This window comes from Panthera leo, chromosome E1 (assembly GCF_018350215.1).
Source record: "Panthera leo isolate Ple1 chromosome E1, P.leo_Ple1_pat1.1, whole genome shotgun sequence".
Classification (NCBI taxonomy): domain Eukaryota; kingdom Metazoa; phylum Chordata; class Mammalia; order Carnivora; family Felidae; genus Panthera; species Panthera leo.
The window spans coordinates 28,954,839-28,976,142 of record NC_056692.1 but is presented as its reverse complement, the minus strand read 5'-3'; the positions used below and the strand labels follow the sequence as shown (position 1 = coordinate 28,976,142).

The following is a 21,304-nucleotide window of genomic DNA, read 5'->3' as shown; positions in this document are numbered from 1 at the left end:
ATTTTTAAATAGTGTAGGACTCCTAGAAAGTTGTAGAAACAGTACAAAGGGCTCTTGTGTACCCTTCCCGCCGCTTCCCACGATGATAATATCTCCCCCAGCCATCGTACATTGTTAAAACCAGGAAACTGACGCTGGTACATCATCGGTGTTAACAGCCACTCCTGTGTGTGTGTGTGTGTGTGTGTGTGTGTGTGTGTGTGTGTGCACGTGCACACACGCACGGTTGTTTGGAATTTGATCGCGTGTGTGGATTGGAGTGACTGTCACCACAATCAGGGTGCGGAAGTGTTCCATCATCACGAAGAAATTCCCTCACCCTAACCCCTGGCAACCACCACTCTCTTCTCCATCACTGTAATTTTGTCATTTTAAGAATGTTACAGAAATGGAATCATACGATATGGAATAAGCTCTGAGACTGACTTTTTTCAGTCAGCATAATTCCCTTGAGTTCCATCCAAGCTGCGTACCCGTAGTTTGTTGCTTTTTATTTCGAGGACGACTCCACTGTGCACCACGGCTGGTTCTTCCCTTCCCCTCGCTCTCCAAAATAGGCTTCGTTGGCTTACAACTCGTGCCAGCACAGTACGGGGCACCCTTCTGGGGGTAAACCTCGCTCCTTTGTACCAATTTCTCTAAATCGGAGTTTGTGGTAGTCACAACAAAGTCTGTTATCCTGTCAGCCAACCCTCATCTAACAGACATTTGTTGAGCCCCACTGCATGCTGAGTATTGGCAATAGCAAAGGGCAGTCATTTACCGCTGACCAAGTGCCTACCTATATGTTGCGTTAATAATTTCGACTTCCTAAGCTAGGGTGAAGGTTAATAATGATCATGACTCCTTTACACACAAGGAAACTGAGCCGCCCTGGAGAGCCTTGCCCGAGATTGTGTGTAGTTGGAAATGGAGGGGCGGGATTTGAATACAGGACTTTGGATGCCACGCCAGGGTCCTTTCATTTACTCCACCACTCGAGCTGGACTCCTCTATGTTTTTTGGGGGTTTTTTCAGCACAAAGATTTTATGATCTTCTCTGAACAAGGGGTGGCTTTGCCAAGTAACTGAATCCTGTGGCCTGTTACTGCACTTGAACTTTGTTCTCGGGGGCATTTTGTTAGCCGTTATTTGAAGATGCTTTGGGAACTTAAAAGTAACAAAGCAGGGTTCCTTTAAAAATAGCATATGTAGTGCAGCCTTTCCTTAATTTGCTTGTGTTTCATAAAGTCTTTGGGTCAGGGTTAGAACTGGGACTTTGACCCAGCATCCCAGGGGTGACTTCAGCGACCTGGGGGCCCGAGGAGATCGGCTCTCAGGCTGCCCAGTGGGGAAGGAGCAGGGGCTTCTTGAGATGCCCCTTAAAGCCCCGTTAGGAAACTGTGGGGCTGGTGGTCCTTGCAGCTCAGATTCAGGCGCCTGGTGCCATGCAGTTCACAGGATTCTGCCGTCTGCCAAAATCAGGCTTTAGATCAGAGGAAGTTGCTATTTTGGGGATCTAAGTGCCAGTGCACTGAATTCAGGCCTGAGCAGCCGACCGAGGGGGTGGGGCAGAGACGCCCTGAGCCTTTGAAGCTCCAGAAAGGGTTCAAAAGAGCCTCGGAGAAGAGATTCCTGTATCGGGCGGGAAGTGGAGAGGTGACCTCAGGGTCCCCTCTAACTCCCAAGTCTGTGACTTGAGGAGGAAAAGAGCCTCCCCCAGTTACCCACGTTCACTGCGAGGTTGGCTGAATTCCTCAGAATCGCAGGCTGGTGGAGAGGAAGGGTCTGGGGCTCGCGATGCCACGGCAATGTCCCTGTGACCTCCGGCTCGTCACCTCGCCCCTCCTCAGGTGCAGTCGGGGAGAGAGCTGGGGCTGTGAAATCTGCTGGACCCGTCTGCTTCCCCTCCCAGTGGCCGGGGACAGCGGGGGATAGGAGCCACTGAGGCGTGGGTTAGTCTGAAAGCCCAGGGGTCACTCTAAACCACATTCTTTTTTCGCCTGTCCTCTGCAGCTCTTTGTGTTGGACTGACCGTAGAGCCTTAGGAGATACTGGCTTGATGAGTAAGCGTGTCACCTCGGCAAACCTCTCCCTCTCCCTAGTCCTCTGCCCTCACCAGCCAGGCTGTTAAAGGGCACAGGTAGAGTCACACACCGATGACTTTCCTGCCTCAGACCCTGGCCTTTCCCGGGTACAGACAGGCCCTGCATCGCATCATCAAACCGTGCCACTGACCCTTCGTGTCTTCCAGGCAGAAAGAGATGCACATGGCCCAAGGGGTTGAAATCAGGATTGGGACCTAGGCGTTCCAAGACTGCAGAACTTCATTTTCCCCTCGCCCCTCCCCGAGCGCACGGCTACAGCCACGCTTGTCACCATTCGAGATTACATTGGCCACAGGAGATGTGGGTGATTTTTCCATTTGGTCCTGATGTTTATTTCATGCCCATCAATATCAGCCCATATTAGGACAGATGAGGTGGTTATTTACAGGCTGTGCATTTTCACACTTGGTAATTATAAACCCTTCCCCTGTTCGGTCAGAGTCGTGGAGATCTATTTTGGCAATTAGCAGTTTAGTATTTGTTTAATGGGAATGCAAGAGAGTGTTACGGCACATCAGTGCTCCACTAATGATTTGCCTGTCTCCTCCGGAGCTGGCAGGTTTGGGCCTTTTTCACGGTAGGTGAGGCCTGATGGGGAGAGAGGCTGGAGGGGGGAGACAGGAGCATTAGGCAGCCTGCCTGCCTCTCCCCTCCGCTCCCAGCGCGCACTTGCACGCACACACGCACGCACGACCGGCGCTGTAAACAGGCCGTGGATTTCCAGAGCACGGCAGCCGCCACTCGAAGGCACCTCTCACAAGAGGCCGTTAGGCCAGATGCCATTTCCGTGTGACAGCTGTCAAGCCTGCCGGAACCCACTGCGTCTCCTCCAACCGCTCGTGCCCGGCCTCTCTTGGTATCCCTCTCCCACCACCTCCCTCCCTGTGCCGTCTCCTCTCTGAGCCCTGGCTCGCACAGGTCCCGAGAGAGCCTCCTGTCCCACCCTCCAGGTGGTGCTGGCCTCCAGGCTTCGCCTGCTCAGCCCAGACAGAGCCCCCGTCCCAGCCACGCTTTGCGTAGACTCTTGCTTTTCCCGTCCAGTTTTGAGATGGAGTCTCCCAGGATTGTGCTCCTGAGGACGCATGGTTCCGTTCTCGGCTGTCCCTTGGCATGGCCCGTTTGCAGCGGGAAGACGCGCAGAGTTGGGTGCGCCGAGTGTGTCCGCGGGCGTGCACTTGCACGTGGGCATTAGGGCACGCTGAGCCGGCTCTGCAAGGAGGTTGCCAGGGTGGGGTAGTGACCGCGACGGTCATGATGACAGTGTTCTGCGTGTTAGGGACTCACTAGCCACCGCTGGAGCTTTCATAACAGTCCCAGGAAGTGGGACACGTGGCATTCTCAGGACTCAGGTATAGGAGGGAGTCACAGGGGCTGAGCCCCAAACTGAGTTCTGGGACCCCTCTGCCGGTTCCAGCACTGCCACCAGCTTGCTCTGTGACTTCAGAACAGCCAAGCGACCTGTGGGTTTTCCGAGTTTGCCAATCCTAAAGGAAGAGACCCCTCCCCCTCCCCCCTTTTCCTTTGCTTCTCGAATCACTCCCTCCTCTTCTGAGGCCGCCAAAGGCAACACGTGTCTGTCTTCTTGGTTTATCTCATCAATTCTCTTAACTTTCTGGTAGAGTTTTGTTGTTTTTGTTGCTGTTGTTGTTGTTTAGAGAGAGAGCGCGCACGAGCAGGGGAGAGGGGCAGAGGGAAAGAGAGAGGATCTGCCTCCACGCTCAGCACAGAGCCTGACACAGGGCTTGATCCCACAACCCTGGGATCATGACCTGAGTGAAATCAAGAGTCGGACGCTCAACCGACTGAGCCACCCAGGCACCCCTCTGGTACAGTTTTAAGGCAGGTTTATATGTTTTTTCAGGAGGCAGTGACACTACACTGAGCCCTAGGGACTCAAAAACTAGAACACCGTTAAGGGAGACCAGTGGGAAGAGGTAGGGTGGCCTCTGGTTTTAAATCCTGGCTCTACCATTTACTGCATGTATGATTCCAGGCCAGTCACTTATCATAACTTCCTCACCTGTATAATGGGTACGATAATATCTCCCTGAGAGCTTTTCATAATTCAGTGAGCTTTGCATTTGCCTATTAAGCACCAGTAAATGGTAGCTATTGCAATAATCCTTGTTTCTTGTTTCTTAAGAGTCTGATACAACTTGTGCAGTCAGTCTCTGAGCAAGAGGCCTTGCCTTTAGGTAAACAAAATGTCTCATCTCCAGGATAGAGCTGTTTGGAGACCCCACACTCTTCAGTTCCCATGGACAAGTGTCCGTTTACTAAATTTGTAACTGCTGCCTAATCAACACCAGTGGGTGTTTGTTTGCTAAGTTAAATGAGAAAATGGAATGACCCCACAAGAATAAAAAGAAGTAAAAGTAGGGAAAAATAGGGCTGGTAAAGAAGGGCCTTGCCCACGGGGATGGAACATTCTGGCCATGCTAAGATTTGGGAGCCTTCTATGAAGAGTTTAGGAAATGTACTTGGTGCACTGAATTGTGTACCAATTAAAAAACATGGCTAAAATGGCAAATTTTATGTTAGGTGTATTTTACTAGGAAAAAAAAAAGTTTAGGAGAAACTCAGCCGACGATTTTTCTTGTTATTCAGTTAAAGGCAGGGGTGTGAGTTAAGACATTTCAGGTGGACGCAGTCTAGAAGGTGTTGAGTCTTGGAGTGAAGGGAAAAGTGCAGAGGGCAGCAGCTCCAAAACCCTGGGTGCCTCCATGCCCGGCAGTCCTGTAGGGGAAACACACAGAGCTTGGGGCTGGCTGAGAAGCTTGCATGCCCGCAGCAAGGGGGATACAAGAATCTGAGGTGGGGGGTGCCTGGGTGGCTCAGCTGGTTCAGGGTCCGACTCATGATTTGGTTCAGCTTGTGATCTCGGGTCATGGGATCAAGTCCTGCGTCTGGCTCCACGTTGAGCGTGGAACCTGCTTGGGATTCTCTCTCTCTCTCTCTCTCTCTCTCTCTCTCTCTCCCCCCCCCCCCAAATAAATAAACATTAAAAATAACAGAATCTGAGACGGGCCTCCAGGCAGAGGCTGGTGGGGTGAGATTTGGACTCATAAGACCAGTGGCTGAGCCCTGGTCTCAGCCCCTGCCAGTTCCAGGACAGCCAGTGAGGCAGCTGAGGCTTGGAGAGTTTGTGATCAGCCCTGTCTCTGCGGGTTGTTGTGACAACCAAAGCGGTAACAGTATATGTGAAAATATTGGTGACGGTGGGAGGAAAGCAGTGGCTTCCTTAGGTTTTCTAAAGTCAGAGACCAAGACAAGGCAGGGAGAGCGCCCCAAAAGCGGCATGTGACAAAGGACCAGCGTGCTCCCGACTTCTCTGGCGGGAGATAAAGAGCCAATGTTCAGGCAGCCGAAGGCCTGTCCAGTATTTACCCCTTTTCCTTGGGGCCTGTTTATTTCTGGGACCCCTCTGCCCATCCCACCTCTGCCTCCGGCTTGCTCTGTGACACACACAGGCTGTGATTAAGCCTCGACTCAGCTGTATTTAGCCATTTAGAACAGGGATTCTCAGCCTTGGCTCCACCTTGGGATCACTGGCGAGCTTTCGACACGGATCTGATTTAACAGGTCCGGGTGTGGCCGCCGCAGCGGGGATTTTAAAAGTTCTTTGGGTGATCCTGGTGAGCAGTCGAGGTTGGAAACCACCCACCTGGATTTCAGTGTGAGCTAAGCATCTTCCAGCCTGCGTCCTTTCCCCTTCTAGCCTCCCTTCTGGGCAGTGACGAACGGTAGATCAACCTCACTCTTCGCAAGGCCGAAGCACACTGAAAAGTCTCATTTCAGAAAAATAAGGCACCGCCGCTGAGCTTTGGGGCAGGAACAGGTTTCTCTCCGGGCTGGTTGGAAGGAGCAGCAGGGAGCAGTGCCACCCAATATTCTGAAACAGCTCCGGGTAAGACAGCCTCCCTCTCGGGCACCGACACCAGGAGCCTCTGTCCTGGGCAGTCCTGCCTCGTATACGAGTCTCCACTCTTGTGACTTTAGTGCCTTGAGTTTATGGAACATAATAAGGTCTGTTAAGCCCTACGCCTTACAGTATGGTATCGCCTTTATGGGCGTTTATTTAAACTAACTCTTGAAGTGTTTGAGTGGGAGCAGGAAGCGAAATTCAAGGGCATGTGTTCTGGGGGAGTTTGAAGAGCTGGGTTTCTTTTTTTCCCTTTCCTCTCTCTCCTGTGTGTCTGACCAGATAATTTAAGGATCATTTGAAGTGCCATTTCCTGCTCTGTTCTTGGTACGTATGGCGTGTGGGTGTGCATATTTGTATCCCAAAAGGAGTGGGAAATTTCTCAGCATGTGTTGGCCACAGCAGAGCTCTGGAACGTCCTGACAGAACAGAGTTTGGAAGGACCCGTGGTGAATTGGATGCTCCTAGATGTCGTCCAAGTGGACTCCGTGGTCCGGTTTAGCGTTCTAGGTGCAGATTCCTTGTGAGTGGATCTTAGGTGGCCCACTTCATAGTTTCCTCCTTTCGTAGATGAGAAACTAAGGACAGAGAAGGGAGGTGACTTATGTCCATGAGATCCCAGTGGAGCTGGATTAGAACCTGGATCCTGCCCGTGCTTTGTGCAACGCTGCCTGCCCCCCTCCACTGCCTCTCAGCACCTGTGGAGTTAGTACCAGCAACTGAATCCCCTTCAGGTGCCTCCTGGGGACAAGTTTTCTGCGTCCCAAATCAGCCTCACTCGCCTCCTGTGTACTTGGGGAGCCAAAACTGCAGGCAGAAGAAACAGTGGTCTGATGGCACACTCCAGGGTCCCAACCTTTGGCCAACCACCTTGCCCAACAGAATTTACGGCATCTCTTTCTAGGAGTTTCTTTGCTTTGTGACTTCAAAGGTTTCCTCTTCGGCTGTCGCGTGAGTTGGGCTGGCTAAAGCCTCACCTCTGGATGTGATCAATACCGAATGGCGACTTCCAAATTCACCCAGCAAGAATGTCTGGCTCACAGTAAACCTTTTGCCTCACTATACGGAGGGTTCATTCATTCATTAAATGAATTAGGATTAGAGAGGCATCACCCACTGACTTGAGTGCTAATTATTGCTGATTTTCACGGTGCTCATTTAGTGAGGAACATGTTGCCAATTTCCCCTGGCGCTTCTAGGATCTCTGTCTGCAACCTTGTTGCGAGGGTGACATTTAGAAGTAGTCCCTTCCCACCCTAATACCTGTATTCCACTTGGAATGTGTAACATGACAGTTTCATACTCAGCCCACGTGCCACATTTTACCTCCTTCCAATTTTTGTCTTGCCTTTGTTCATTGTCTAGTATTATTTGAGACTGTGTATCTTCCAGTAGATGAAAAAAAAAATTTTTTTTTAAACAGGGACCATGTACAAGTTACCCATTGCCACAGGAATGCCGGGAAACAAACAGTCACAAAACCTCAGCAGCAGACAATAGCTGTTCATGTCACCTGCCTGGAGTCCACTGGAATGGTTCTGCTGATCTTGGCTGGGCTCACTTGCATGTTTTGGGTCACGTGCCTGTTTTAGGATTGACTGAGGGGACTTGGCCCAGCTCCACATGCCTCTCACCCACTAGCCAGCTAGACTGGGCATGCCCTTCTCATGGTGATGGCAGAGAGAGAACAAGCAGAATCGTGAAAACCTTCCCCAGGCCAGACCCAACGTGGGCATACCTCCATCTCATTTTGCTGACCATAAGAAGTCAAGTTCAGACACATGGGATGGAGAGAGAGACCCTGCCTCTTTGGGGAGAGGAACTGCAGAATTACAGAACTCAAGGTTTGGGGCCATCAATGCAAACAGTCTGCCATGGTCCGATGTAATTTGCCTCTTACTTGTACTTAGGCCAGTGCTCTCTGCAAGTAGGGAGTGCTTAATAAATACATGTCGCATATAAGTAAATAAAGTTGACATTAGCTCAATCTTCTAATCAAGATTGAGTTGGCTGCATGATGTAGGCATTTGCTAGTTTATCTGTTAGAAGGAAAGTTTCCGTCATCCTGGTAGAATCCAGATGTCTCTTGCATTAGGTTCAGGGACAGCTTGGTTGTCACTAAGAAGTTTCTCTTTTTGTCATCTTTTCCATGGTCAAATCCACTGTCATTGTTTTCAGGATCTTAGGATGTAAATGTATGAGAGACAAGGAACAGAGGGGGAAGACAGTTTCCACACCAACGTGTGTCAGCTGCCTCTGGAAGAGAAATTTTGTCCCATGTACTGAGCATTGCCATGGAATCAGACACTCTAGGGGTGAGGCCCGGGAGATCTGCGTTTTAAACAAGCCAGGTGATTCTGACACGGATGAAGTTTGAGGAGTTCTGCCCCAGCCCCCATGGGCCGTAGAGGTCAAGGCGTAGCTCCCCACCGATGACCCTCAGCTGTGGTGTGTGCATGCTACTCGCCTCTGAGGATGTTACAGTGTGGTCCGAACCGGGTGAAGGCAGAAATACATGTTTAGGACTTTCTGGTGTTGAAACAAACAGGGAGACATCCCCAGCCATCTTATTTGAAAGTTACTTTAGGGGCGCCTGGGTGGCGCCGTCGGTTAAGCGTCCAACTTCGGCTCAGGTCATGATCTCACCGTTTGTGGGTTCGAGCCCCACGTCGGGCTCTGTGCTGACAGCTCAGAGTCTGGAGCCTGCTTCGGATTCTGTGTCTCCTTCCCTCCCTGCCCCTCCCCTGCTTGTGCTGTCTCTCTCTTTTTCTCTCAAAAATAAATAAAACATTACAAAAAGTTTTTAAAGTTACTTGACCCTGCTTGTTGGCTCAATATGCTTCCAGTGCCAGGCTGCATTGGGAGCCTGTCCTAAGATATTAAAGAGTACTGTCAAGGTTGGAGCAAGCTCCTTCTCTCAAACCAGACCAAGCGTGGGCCAGGATGTGGGACAAAGTATGGTGAGGTTCAGATATCTCCTCTCCTTCTCGATCCCTCCAGGGACAACCCCAACCCCTGACCACTAGGCCCATGGACCCCCACCTCTGGTATAAAGAAATATGTAAGCCTGGTGAGGGCACCATCACCACAAAATAAATAACCAGTGCTAGTCTAACAAGAGTTCATGGTGTTTTCTACTTGAGGTCGGAAAAACTCCTGTGTCCAGTCCCCAACTCTCTGTGTTCTAGAACACCAAATGAGGTCTGGTCTTTATGTTGAAGTTGATGACTCTGTACAGCCAACTGATCTACCTGGGTTTCGTGCGCGCGCGCGTGTGTGTGTGTGAGAGAGAGAGACACACACGCACAGAGACAGAGACAGAAACAGAGAGAAAGACAGACAGAGACACAGTTCTCAGTCTGCTTTTTTCTAGGGTTGACTACCAGTTACCTTGACTTTGCTCCTCATTCCCCCGTGATGCAGACTCACACAAGCTGCTTCTGTTTGATTCACATAGAACCGTGAGAAACAGCCCCGTATGTGAGGCCGTGTTTTTCATTCTATTCAGTCTTTGTATATTCAAATTCTCCCAGTTTCAGCTCTTGCTGTTCTGCCAGATTTCCATTGCATTGATGGCTTCTCTGAATTAATAAGTGTTTTGCAATCGCTGAAAAGTTTTCTCTCCCCCCGGCCCCTTCCCCAAGCACCGGGTCTTATCCATATTGATTTTTTTTTTCTTTCTCTTTCCTCTCTAGCTGTTTCTCAGATGTTTTATTCTGTAAAGTGTTAATAGAATTTTTCTTTCGCTGTGACATTTTATCTATTCAGGAGGTCTTTGCGAGTCCCATTGTGCAACTGGACTATAGAGGAAACAGCTCTATTCTTTACGACAATGGTTGCCCTAAAAAACATACACAGATCCTCCCCCTCGCTCCCCAGGGTGGAGCATATGTTGGGAGGGTAGCGTCAGAAAACACCCAAACTTTGGAAGGAAAAGAGGGAGCCAACTACGCACTGTTGAAGGGGGCGGAGGGCGTTGAAAATACTTTTTTTTTTTTTTTTAATTCAAAATATTTATTTCCTAAGGGGGATCTGAGTGTCAGGACCAAAACATGGCCAACACAGAAGGGAAGCTGTTTTCCTTACTGTTAGGCATTTTTAGCTCAAAATAAGGGCTTGGCAAGCATCTCAGAAAATGTGGAGATGGGTGTGAAACAGATGTCACGTTTACCTGCGCGACACCCAGCAGGCATCACCCCCCACCCACCCGCACCCCAGGCATTGGAATTCTTACCGAGGCCCTGGGGTCTGAATCTGCAATACCATATGCTCAAGTGTGACTGCTCTGTGTACAAACAAACCAGTTGATCTTCTGGTGGTTTTGCTTGAGTGGTGCACGGAGGCAGACGGCTGTGGTGTGTGTGGCCTCAGCAGGTGCCTGGGGGACCATCAAGCCTGCCTGGCCGCGGAGGGGTCTGGTGAAGGCACCCCATCTCCAGCCTAGCATCACTTACCCCCCTCGGCCTGGTGCCCGGTGGAGACAGAGTAGCTCCTTGCTGGCACGGCAGTCACCGTGCAAGGCCATTGTCCTCCCAGTAACTGACTTTGAAAACGGGGACCAGAAGGGGAAGGCCCCAGGAGCCTGTTTGTTCAGACTCGGTTGCTTAGCAACAAAGGGGGGGGGGCTGACTCCGGAAGGGGTTTTTAAGCTAGGCCAGTCCCTTCGAGGGTTATGTCTGGCTGGCCTACCCCCTCTTCCATTCTTACCTTGACTCTGCTTCCCACCTCCCCCCCCCCCCATTCTATTTGATAGCATCTGGAAAGATAGATTTGATTTGTCTGGAGGCAGCATTTTAAGCCTGGTTTTATTGCTTTGCCCAGTGTCTTCCCCTCCATCAGAGATTGTAGTCTGGGAGGAGTGACGAATGAATGGCCTGTGATTCCCTTTCTCGGTTGGCTTAGCTCTGGCCCCCAAACTCATTTGTGAGCCTTTGAGCTCCAGTGAGCAGTGCTCAGTCCTTCCCAACCACACACATGCCGACATTGCCCCAAGCACAGAGCCCTTTGGCTAGGGCTTTGCCCAGGACCACATGGGTTGAGTTGTAGTTTTAGTGCCAATCTTGGGCACAAAATGAATGAGGAGACCAGGCTGCTTACCTGGCCAAACCAGGTACAGTCCCCAGGTGAGTAGCTGATTGGCTAGGACCGCACCTGTACTAAAGGTGTGCATTTTGTGGAAGAATAAAGAATTAGATCATAAGTACAAGGAGTGGAATTCAGAAGCCAAATCTGGTTCAGTGAGGGTGACTTTCTTGAGGTCTACATGGGAATGGAGTGTGGATCCTGAAATCTTATTGCTGGAAATATCCAAAAGGGTTGCAGGATGCCTGGAAAGACCGAGGGAGGGATAGGAAGAGAGACAGAGGATGCCTTTGGTGTTTTCTTCTCTTTGATATTTTTGAAAGGCCCTAGCATGAAGGTATTAGTCTGCTGGGGCAGCCACAACAAAGTACCAGAGACTGGGTGGTCAAACAACAAAAATTTATTTTCTCACTCTTCTGGAGGCTGAAGTCCAGCCTTGGCAGACTTGGTTTCTTCTGAGCCCTCTCTCCTTGGCTTGCAGACAGCCCCCTTCTCTCTGTGTCCTCAGGTAGGCTTTCCTCTGTACCTGTGTCCAGATTTCCTCTCCTTATAAGGACCCCAGTCAGTACTGGATCAGGACCCGCCCTAATGACCTCATTTTAACTCCATAACCTCTTTAAAAACCCTATCTCCAAATACAGTCACATTCTGAGGTACCGGGGGTCACGACTCCAACGTCAGAGTTTGGAAGGGGGCACAATTCAGCCCATGATAATCAAGATGTTAAATTTCCATTGTCTATAACCAGAAACAATTTAAATATCCCCAGAAGGATTAATTGAGTAAGCTATAGTTTCTCACTCCGTGAAATATTATGCAGCAGTCAAGATCGTATTGATAATACCTCACACCCATCAGGATGACTACTATCAAAAAACTCCCAGAAAATAATAAGTGTTAGCCAGGGTGTGGAGCAATTGGAACCTTCGTGCCCTGTTGGCGGGGATGTAAAATGGAACGGCCACTGTGGCAAAACGGTATGTCAGTTCCTCAGAAAATTAAAAACCAAGTTACCATATGATCTAGCAATTTCATTTCTGGGTATACATACCCAAAAGAATTGAAAACAGGGACTCAAGGAGGTATTTGTACACTCATGCTTTATAGCGGCACTATTTACAATAGCTAAGACCGAGTATCCATCCATCGACGGACGAATGAATAAGCAAAATGTGGTATTCACATACAATGGAATATGGCTGAACCTTGAGGACATTATGCTCAGTGGAATAAGCCAGTCACAAAGACAAATACTGTGTGTTTCTACTTCCATGAAGCATAGTAGCCCCCCCCCCCCCCTTATTCGTGGTGTCCATTACCCGCAATCAACTGTGGTCCTAAAGCTGATGATCCTCCTGACGGATCATCAGAAGATCAGTAGCAGCCTAACGCTACGTCACATGCCTCCGTCATTCATCTCACTTCCTCTCATCACGTGGCATCTTATCCTCTCTCTTCATCAGTGACAGTACAATAAGATGTTTTGAAAGAGAAAGACCACATTCACGCCACTTATATTACAGCATATTGTAATTGTTCTCTGTTATTATTAGTTACTATTGTTAAATCCATTACCGTGCCTAACGTATAAATTGAACTTTATCATAGGTGTGTATGGACAGGAAAAAACATGGTGTATCTTGGGTTGGGTACTGGCCACAGTTTCGGGCATCCACTGGGTGCCTTGGAATGTATGCCCTTGGACACGGGGGGACCTCTGTACTTGGAGTAGTCACAGTCAGAGACAGCAGACAGAAGGGTGGTTGCCGGGGGGCCGAGGGGGACCGAGGGGGATGAGGGGGTGGGGAGTTATTATTTGATGGGGGTAGAGTGTCAGTTTTACAAAATGAAGAGTTCCGGAGATGGACGGTGGGGATGATAATTCAACGTTATGAATGCATTTAATACCACTGAACTGTGCGCTTAAGAACAGTTAAGATGGCAACTTTTATGTTATGTGTATTTTACCATGATCAAAAAAATTGGGGAACAAAACAGATAATATTCACAGTGTGAATCTGGGAAGTGTTTGCAATATTGTAATAGTATATTAAAAAAAGAACTAGGGGAAAATTCCATATACAGTATGATTTAAACTATATTAAAATGGGCATAAGGTTTTTTTAAAGGCAAAAACTGAAGGGAAATACACCAGATGTTAACTGTGGTTGTACTAGGCAGAAAGATAGGAAAGGCAGTGATCTTTTTTTTCCAATTTTTTGTGTTTTCACTTAATTTTTTTAAAATGTTTTAAAATTTATGTTTATTTTTGAGAGAGAGAGAGAGACAAAGTGCAAGCAGGGGAGGAGCAGAGAGAGAGGGAGACACAGAATCTGAAGCAGGCTCCAGGCTCTGAGCTGTCAGCACAGAGCCCGATGCGGGGCTCAAATTCACAGACCACAAGATCATGACCTGAGCCGAAGTCAGACGCCCAACCGACTGAGCCACCCAGGCGCCCCTTCACATAAATTTTAATGAGCACCTATGGCTTTGATAGTGGAAACCACCCTTCCCCCCCCCCCCAATATATCACATTTCAAATGTGTTGTTAAAATTCCTAAAGCAGACCCCATTGTGTATTTGTTTTGCAGGTGGAGGATGCAATGCTGATGTTTGATAAGACGACCAACAGGCACAGAGGTAAGAGCCCCCGTGGAGGAAGGCTTCCCTTCTGTCAGTTGGCCGTCTGTTGAAGGTCTGTATTCATGGAGGGACACCACAGCACAGAATCCAGATACCGGACAGTTAAAAATCGGCCACGCCCAACCCATGTTCCGACACACGTTTCTAACCCTGGCTTTCTTGGCCTTTGCTAGACCTGAACACTAAGTGATCCGAGTGGAAATTATTCACAGCAATTACTCAGTTGAGTTCTCAATTTGCATTGGAGGAGGTGGTTTAGAAGCACACCGGCAACCTGAAGAGCCAGAAAAGAAGGTTTATTCAACCTGCGATTGCAGGATTGGCAGTGCCCTATGCACATCTGGAATGTTTAGAGGGCACTGCGCCTCCTCGTATTTTCCCCTGTGCTCTTATTGTCCTATCCATGTTCTAGAAAACGGGTCTCAACTTGGGGTCTGTGAGCCTCCGAAATGGCACACGGAATGTTTTATGTTTGCGCTTTTCTTGGGAAGCGATGCGTAGCTTTGAACAGATTCTCAAAGTGGTCTCTGACCTCCATGCCTCCCGTTCCCCAAAAAGGAACACGTTGAAATGACTGCTTTAAACAGAAAATTGGACAAATCTAGAAAATCCTCCCAGAGGAAGTAGAGTCCAAGCTTATGGCTTAGCGTTCCATTTTCCTGCTCTCCGGAAACCCCTGGTATCTGGGGCTCCTAGAATCAGGGCGTTAATGGGCAGAGCCTCAGAAAGGAGGTGGCAGGAAGCAGCGTTCTTGAGAGAAGCCGGAGTGAGCAGTGTTTCCTTGCCACTCGGATTGCATTTAGATGTTTCTCGTGTTGTTTACATTCTTGCTGTCACCTGTGATTAGAAGCAGTTACCCAGCGCTGACTGTATGTCTCTCCTGTTGGGAGCAGGCAGGCTGAGTGAAAGGGAGGAAGGAGGGTGGGAGAAGGAGGGGCTGTCCTCAGTGTGCCTGGCAGTCCGGCTTCCTGTGCGTCCATTGACAGCGGCCTCAGAAGGGAAAGTAGAAAATCGGGTGGAAAACTGGGTCTTCGATGGTGTATGTGGGGAAGGAATGGGGAGGGGTGGAGGATGAAGAGGCGGGGTGGGGGGGAGGCAAGGGAGGAAAAGACGAGCTTACAAGTGTGGAATGATTGCTTTGTCCTCTGCCTTGCTCAGCATCACGAGGGCCGAGAGAGCAAGGGGCCGGGGGTGCGGAGACAGACAATTCATGATTATTCTCCACCATCATCCTTAGGGGAGGTACGGGGGGTTATCTGAGCACTGTTTTCACAGGCATCGTGTATTCTCATCTCCACCGCAGCGCCGTGACTTCGGGAAAATCACTTCACTCCTTTATCTTCTTTACCTCAGTTTATTTATCTGTAAAGTGGGGATAATATTAGTATTTCCCTATAGGGTTGTTTGGAGAGTTGGAGTGCCACGCACATCACCTGTGCGCAGGTTATTATGATTGTTTTCACCATCATCACCTCCGCGTGGTGTGTGAGGTGACCGAAACTCAGAGGGGGTAGGGGATCCACCCAAGGTCAGAGCAGGGACTCCTCTCTAGGACTGCTGATTTCAGATTCGGCCCTTTCTCTGTGGTCTCCACGTGGGGACGGGTGTGTTAAGAAGGATGTTTTCATCTATTTACTTTCAGGGTGGGCGAGGCCCGTCTGAATGTGGCACTAGAGTTCAGTGCTAGAATTCACGCTCCTGGGAGATTCCTGAGTGGCGTCTATAGGCAGTAGTGTTGAATATCCACGAATAAAGGTATTTCTGAGCTCCTGCTCTGGGTCAGGCCGTGGTGGAGAGGAGAGTAAATCATCTTGTGCAAACTTCACAGCTGTGCTGGGGAAAGAGCTGTGTCATCTGGGGGACATGAGAGGGCCGGTGACTCTCCGTGTTACGTTACTCGGCTAATAGCAGACAGAGGCAGGTTCACCCTGCGGGCACCGGGCCCCTGAGGAAGTGCCAGGCAAGATTCTCCCTTATTTCTGACCCAGACGCCTCCTGCTGTGGGTGGAGCCTCTTTCCTTGCTCCCAGGCGCTGGGTGCCGTGATGGGGTGGTGGCCCCTCTGTGATTCCTGTCTCGAGCTGGAGGGAGGTCCGTTTTACGGCCCCCTGCTCAGAGAGGCTCCAGGGATGGCATTGATCGCTCTCCCATGACTCCTGGGGCCACTGGCAGGAAGAAGGGTGGGCACAGCCCCGAGCACATGCTCAGTGCACCCCAGCCACGGCAGGGCCTGCCCAAGCATCCTTCTGCCCTGCCAGAGGTGAGATTCCTGCAGTGGATGTAGGACTCTTTGCATAATTCGTGGAGCCAGAACAAGGTGCAAGACGGGGCCTCTTACTCAAAAGTTATTAAGAATTTCAAGGTGACAGAGCATTCAATCCAGGACAAAGCCCTTCTGAGCGTGGGGCCGGCTGTGGGTGGCTGCACACCCAGGGGGCCAGCCAGAGTGGATGTGGTCCTGGGGGCCCCCGCTGGCAGGGTGGGGAAAGAGAAGGCAGGAGGGAAGGAGGCCCCAACATCCTGCGTCCCCTTTCCTCCTGTACAGAAGTCTGCTCCCTGGGGTTCTTTCTGTGTAGGGCTTTGGCCCCTACACACTTTCCAGCACCTCTGAATAGCTGAGGAGTTTCTCTTTGAACTGGGTGCTAAAGCTGGGTTAATACTTAAGTGGTTCAGAGCATTTCGGAGAGGAAAGAATTAAAAAAAAAAAAAAAAAAGGCACATATCACAACAGAGACACGAGTCCTGCGTGTGGGACAAGTGGGCCCCACATCCCTGATGGAATGTACATTTGGAATCAGGTGATAAGCCCAAGAACATAAAATCCTCCTGCAGCCACCTTGGCCCAACCTTACCTTCACCTCCTCAGCTTCCTGTTTCCCATTATCTTATCAAGAAGAAAGTGCTGCCGTAGCAGAAGTTAAGGACACCTCTCGGGCTGGCACAGCCTCCAGCTCTCCTCTTAAAGAGGTCCACACTGTTCACCCCGCGGGTGGCCACACAGCAAGCACGGCACCTTCCCTTTCCCCCCCTCGCAGCTCCCAACCCCGCCCCGCTGCGCAGCCTGGGGCTAGCGCACTTGTGCGCCCTTGGAGCTGAGACTGCTGCCTTCCAGGAAGGCTGCACGTTTGGTTGGGCCTGGGGTCCCGGGAGTCGGGTCCACCCGGCTCGCGGGACCCTCTCCGAATACTCTTGCCGCTGTGAGCCAGAGCTCGGGGCGGAGTTTCCACTTCCCGCCGCACAGTGGCTCCCCCCCTGCCCCTGTCCCTCATTTGTTCCCCCAGGGACAGGGTGGCCCTCCGTTACATCTGTTCACAGAAGCGACAGCCTGTGTTTCTTCCCCTCTTACATCTGTCCTTGGACCTCCCTAGCACCCTGGGAAAGAATCCAGGGGACAGGAGACAACAAGCCCTCCCGGGATGTAAGTCCTCCCCCCTGGAAGCAGGAAGAAGGTCATTCAGCACGTGACTCCCACAGGAGGTGTGCAGTCTTCTCCCACTTTCTCCTTCGAGCAGACCTCCTTCTGGCTCCTGCTGCTCCCTTGATGCCGAGTTAGGGCACCTTTCCTAACCTCTCGGAACACCTCCGGGTCCTCCTCGGGAAGGTGGGGGAGCCGGGACAAGCTCTGAGACCTGAAGTATGTTTTCTGGCTTTTTAGCCTTTTAACTGAGAGAATGTCCAAGATTAAGTCCTTTGTCATTCTTCTTGTTTTAGCTCGGAGAGGGAGGTAAGGGGCTGTATCTGCATCCCTGGAGATGGGGATTAGCACGCAGGAGTGCCCTCTCTGGGCAGCGGAGGGGCTGATCTGTGAGGCCCCGGGGAATTCTGAAGCTAGGGCCTTGCACAGCTGCAGTGAGAGGGCTGACCTTATATGCTGACCTGTCACAGGATGCAGCCCACCCTGGAAAGCACGTGTGACCTTGGGCTTGCCCTGAGGACATCCTAGAGGAGACAGACAGCTGGGGGCCCTCTTCCAGCAGTCCTGCCAGCAGATCCTGAAGGGCGGGGGGGTCTGGGTATCCCGTGACAGCACACGCCACGGTGGTACAGTGGGTTCTGTGCTAACCAGGCCATGCTAACCCTCTTGGTAGAAACCGCCAGCCCTTCCCGAGCAGTTATATCCCACGTGCTTAGTGCAGCGCCTGCACGTACTGTTGAATCTTTACGACGGTCATTGGTGAACCCAGCTGCCCGGAGTCCCCAGTTGGACATAAACCCAGCCTGTCTGACCCGGAGTCCTTGCTCTTGGCTGCTTCGCAAGCATGGTGCTAGGCAGTGGTTGAAAGCAGGGAGATTGGTGGTTTTAAGTCTCAAGCACCTCCTCGTTACTGGTCCTTCTCCACCTGCCCTTCTTGCTGGACCATTTCAGGTGGGAAAACTGAGGCATGTAGAGCGTTGGAGGGCCAGCCGCACGCAGGTGTCTGCGGCCAGGTGGGAGCCGAGCTTCTGAAGCCTTCCACGAGATTCTTTGTGCCCAAGGGGAGAAAAAGAAGGTGGCTTTCCAGTTTTTGCAGAGTCCTTTCATTTGCTCTCTCAAAGCCTTTGGAGGCGGTCTGAGAAATATGGGGCTGATCATCAAAGGGTTTAATCGTTGGGGGAAAGTTTGTTGCTTTCTCCTTGCAAAACTCAGATAAGATCTTGAATTCAGCATTAGGTATTGATCCCAGAGAGGGGCTGGCGGGGCGGGTCTGGAGGGAAGATACAGCACAGTGTCCTTCCCGATTTGCCCTTTGGGAGGCACAAGGCTGAGGGGTGAGCCGGAGGGAGCGAGGGAGGGTGGAGTGGTTTGGATCTGTCCCCACTGTCATCAGCCCTGTTTGAGCAAGCGGAGGAACGCGGGGATGTTGGTTGCTGAAACACATCTCACATTCACCTCCTTGCCGGGGAAGGGAGCCCCCGCCGTGAATGTCCTTCTAGGGGCGGCCTCCGCTCGTCTTCCCTCCGAACCCAGCCTTCCAGGCTGAACCATGTCTGGCCCATCAGGGAGAGCTGGGTGGTTGGGGGCCCAGTGGAAAACAAGTCGGGTGTCTTTGAAGCTTATGGGATTGCCTGGTGAGGGTCAGCTGGAGAGGGAAGGAGTACAGAGGAGAGGCTTGGAGACAGGCCTTCTCACTCCCTGCGGCTTCCATTACCCAGCAGGCCTGTTTGCTCCAGAACGTTGCCAGAGGCAAAGGGCCGGATACACTGAGAGGAAAATGAAGCTCAGTATGCTGGAAGACTCCCCTCACCGCTGTTAACGGTTGCTCATTAAGTGCAATGCTAATGGCTTTGGAGAGGATCAACAGCTCTGAGAACTCACAGGCTCCCCAGCAGGCCGCTCCGCGGCACTGACCTCAGCCGAGGCGGTTTTGTGACCCTCCAAGAGCACCATCAACAGCAGGCCCGCTGCTTGGAGGGTCCTTTTCCAGGGTGGCTGTGCCCTATCAGGAGCCGCCGGGCCGGAAGGGCATCCTCGTGGGCCCCATGTGGGAGAAGAGGGAGAAGCTCTCTGGGCTGCGGGGCTGAGCTCCCCCTCTCCCTCGAAGCTTGCACGGCATCTCCATCCCGAAAAGCGGTTGGCTGCAGTTGAAGGTCTCCGTAATTTGCGTAATCGGTTTATTTATTAAAATGGTGCCAGTAAGAGGTAGCTGAAACTGTGATAGAAGATAATGCCTTTCTAAGGAGGAAAAACAGCCCTTAATGTCCTGACTACCTGCCAGACACGCACTTTTTGAAATTGACCTCTGACGTCCAGACTGTTTTATAGACGCTAAAGATGATTCAGGATCGTGCTGTAATTATTTGTTCACTGCTGCCTGTTTCCCGAAGTTGAGGAAGGGGATGTAAAAGGAGCTTCACACAGGTGTAAACTAAATGAAAAATTCAAAGGCATTGCTTTCTTCGAGGGTGTAGGGTGTCAAAGATAATGTATGCATGTGTTTTTCCTAGTGACAGTCTAACATTCTGACCTTACTTAGGAAAGGGGGTTGGGACTCTACAGCCCGTAGATGGCACGTTATGGGATGGAGGAAGAAGTCCCTCTGGGTGGGAGAGGGTTGTTGGAGGGGGCAGGGGGGTGGCAGGGATGCCTGGAATCACAGCTGGTGATGACACTTGGCAATGTGACACGAGGGCCTCGGTGCCCACGCCAACGCGATGTCCACCCGCTGGAGTCATGCCTCTGCAGGGTCCCCACCTCTCACATCTGCCTCTCATCTGCTGTGCGAGCTGCCGATGGTGTTGGGCACCCATCGCGCCCCGCCCCAAGTCTGAGGTATATCAAAGGGTTTATTGGAAGCCTGTAAACCAGGAGCTTGATCATTATTAGTATCGATCCCAATTCTGTACCCGCAGCCGGTCTGCTCTAGGCCACGAACACCAACCAAGGGTCTTGGCCGCACAGAACTTTCAGTCTAGTCTTAGGATGATGTGGCCACCACGCGTGCCACTTGGGCTCTTTACTGCAAGTAAAGGGTCTTGATCGGGTCAGGTGACAGAGAATCTTCTCTCCCCAGAATGGCCCATATAAGTGAGTGTGAGGCAACTGCTTAGGAAAATTACTGATAAGCCAGGCGTCTAGGAGAAGATGTTCCGAATAGGGTAGAAACTCAATATGACTGAGTCTCCTTCGGTCCACCCTGGTTAGAAGGGACATGGGGAGTGGGGCGAGGGTGGCTGGCGGTGAGGTTAATGGCTGCCTTTGGGTGCTTGAAGAGATTCTTTTGGAAAACACGTGCATTCTTGAAGTTGGGCACGCTCTAGTTAGAACAGGGAAGAGGACAGCCAGTACCTCTCCCCTAGATGGTCAGGACGCAGGGTTCTGTGCTCCTGCCTGGGCTCATTCTAAAGGCAGGGCTGTGTAAGGGGGGTGAGCGTGCTTGTGTGTGCCCACCACGAGGGGTGTACCCCAGCCTCCTCACTCCCTTGTGGGGCCTGGCCCGGGGGCAGTGCGCCTTTGTCCCTCCACCCAGAGCACATTTCCCCCAAGGCCTGACCTGTCACCTGACGCATCTCAGGACCTCCTCCAGTCTGCCAGGAATATGCAGCAATGGAGGGTGGAAGGAGGGGAGCGGGGTCCAGAGCTGCAGCCCCCACCCTGAGCCGTCTCTCAGAGACCAGCCCCCAGAGCTGTCTGCACATTTTATTTTCCCTTTAAATAAACACCATTAGCCTTCCCGAGAAATTGGTGCAAACATGACCTCGCAAATAACCAATTAAAAGGGCAGGGTTGAAGGGGAATGTGCGTTTGAAAACATGTAGAGAGGAGGCCGTTAAAGATTCCCGGATTACCCCAGCCCCGGCAACATCGATCTGAGACCTTAATTTTATTTCTGACAGGAAGCAAGGGGAGCGCTTTAATTTTTTTTTTCCCCGAGCTAACTAAATTCCGGAAGCGCCCATTCCGGCACTGTCTCTTGAGATATTAATCAACACAGTAGCTGGGTTTCTGTTCACCTGCTTTTCTTTGTAGACGCGGAGGAATACAAAGCTCTCAACTCCCTAGCAACGGGGCCGGGGGACAGGGGCGCCCAGCGCAAGAGGGAGCCTGCATAGCCGGGGGAATTTGGCACCCTGGGTGCCCTGCATTTTCTGGA

At 51.2% G+C, this 21,304-nt stretch overlaps 1 protein-coding gene across 5 annotated transcripts in view; it reads left to right on the top strand.

The window, feature by feature from the left end:
* MSI2 (musashi RNA binding protein 2) overlaps positions 1–21,304 on the top strand; it is a 389,492-nt gene that overhangs the window by 236,001 nt on the left and 132,187 nt on the right. For all 5 annotated transcript variants that reach the window (XM_042914722.1, XM_042914720.1, XM_042914721.1 and 2 more), the window contains exon 7: positions 13,683–13,731. In XM_042914722.1, coding sequence (XP_042770656.1) covers positions 13,683–13,731 — 49 coding nt within the window. The remainder of the gene's footprint in view (positions 1–13,682; positions 13,732–21,304) is intronic.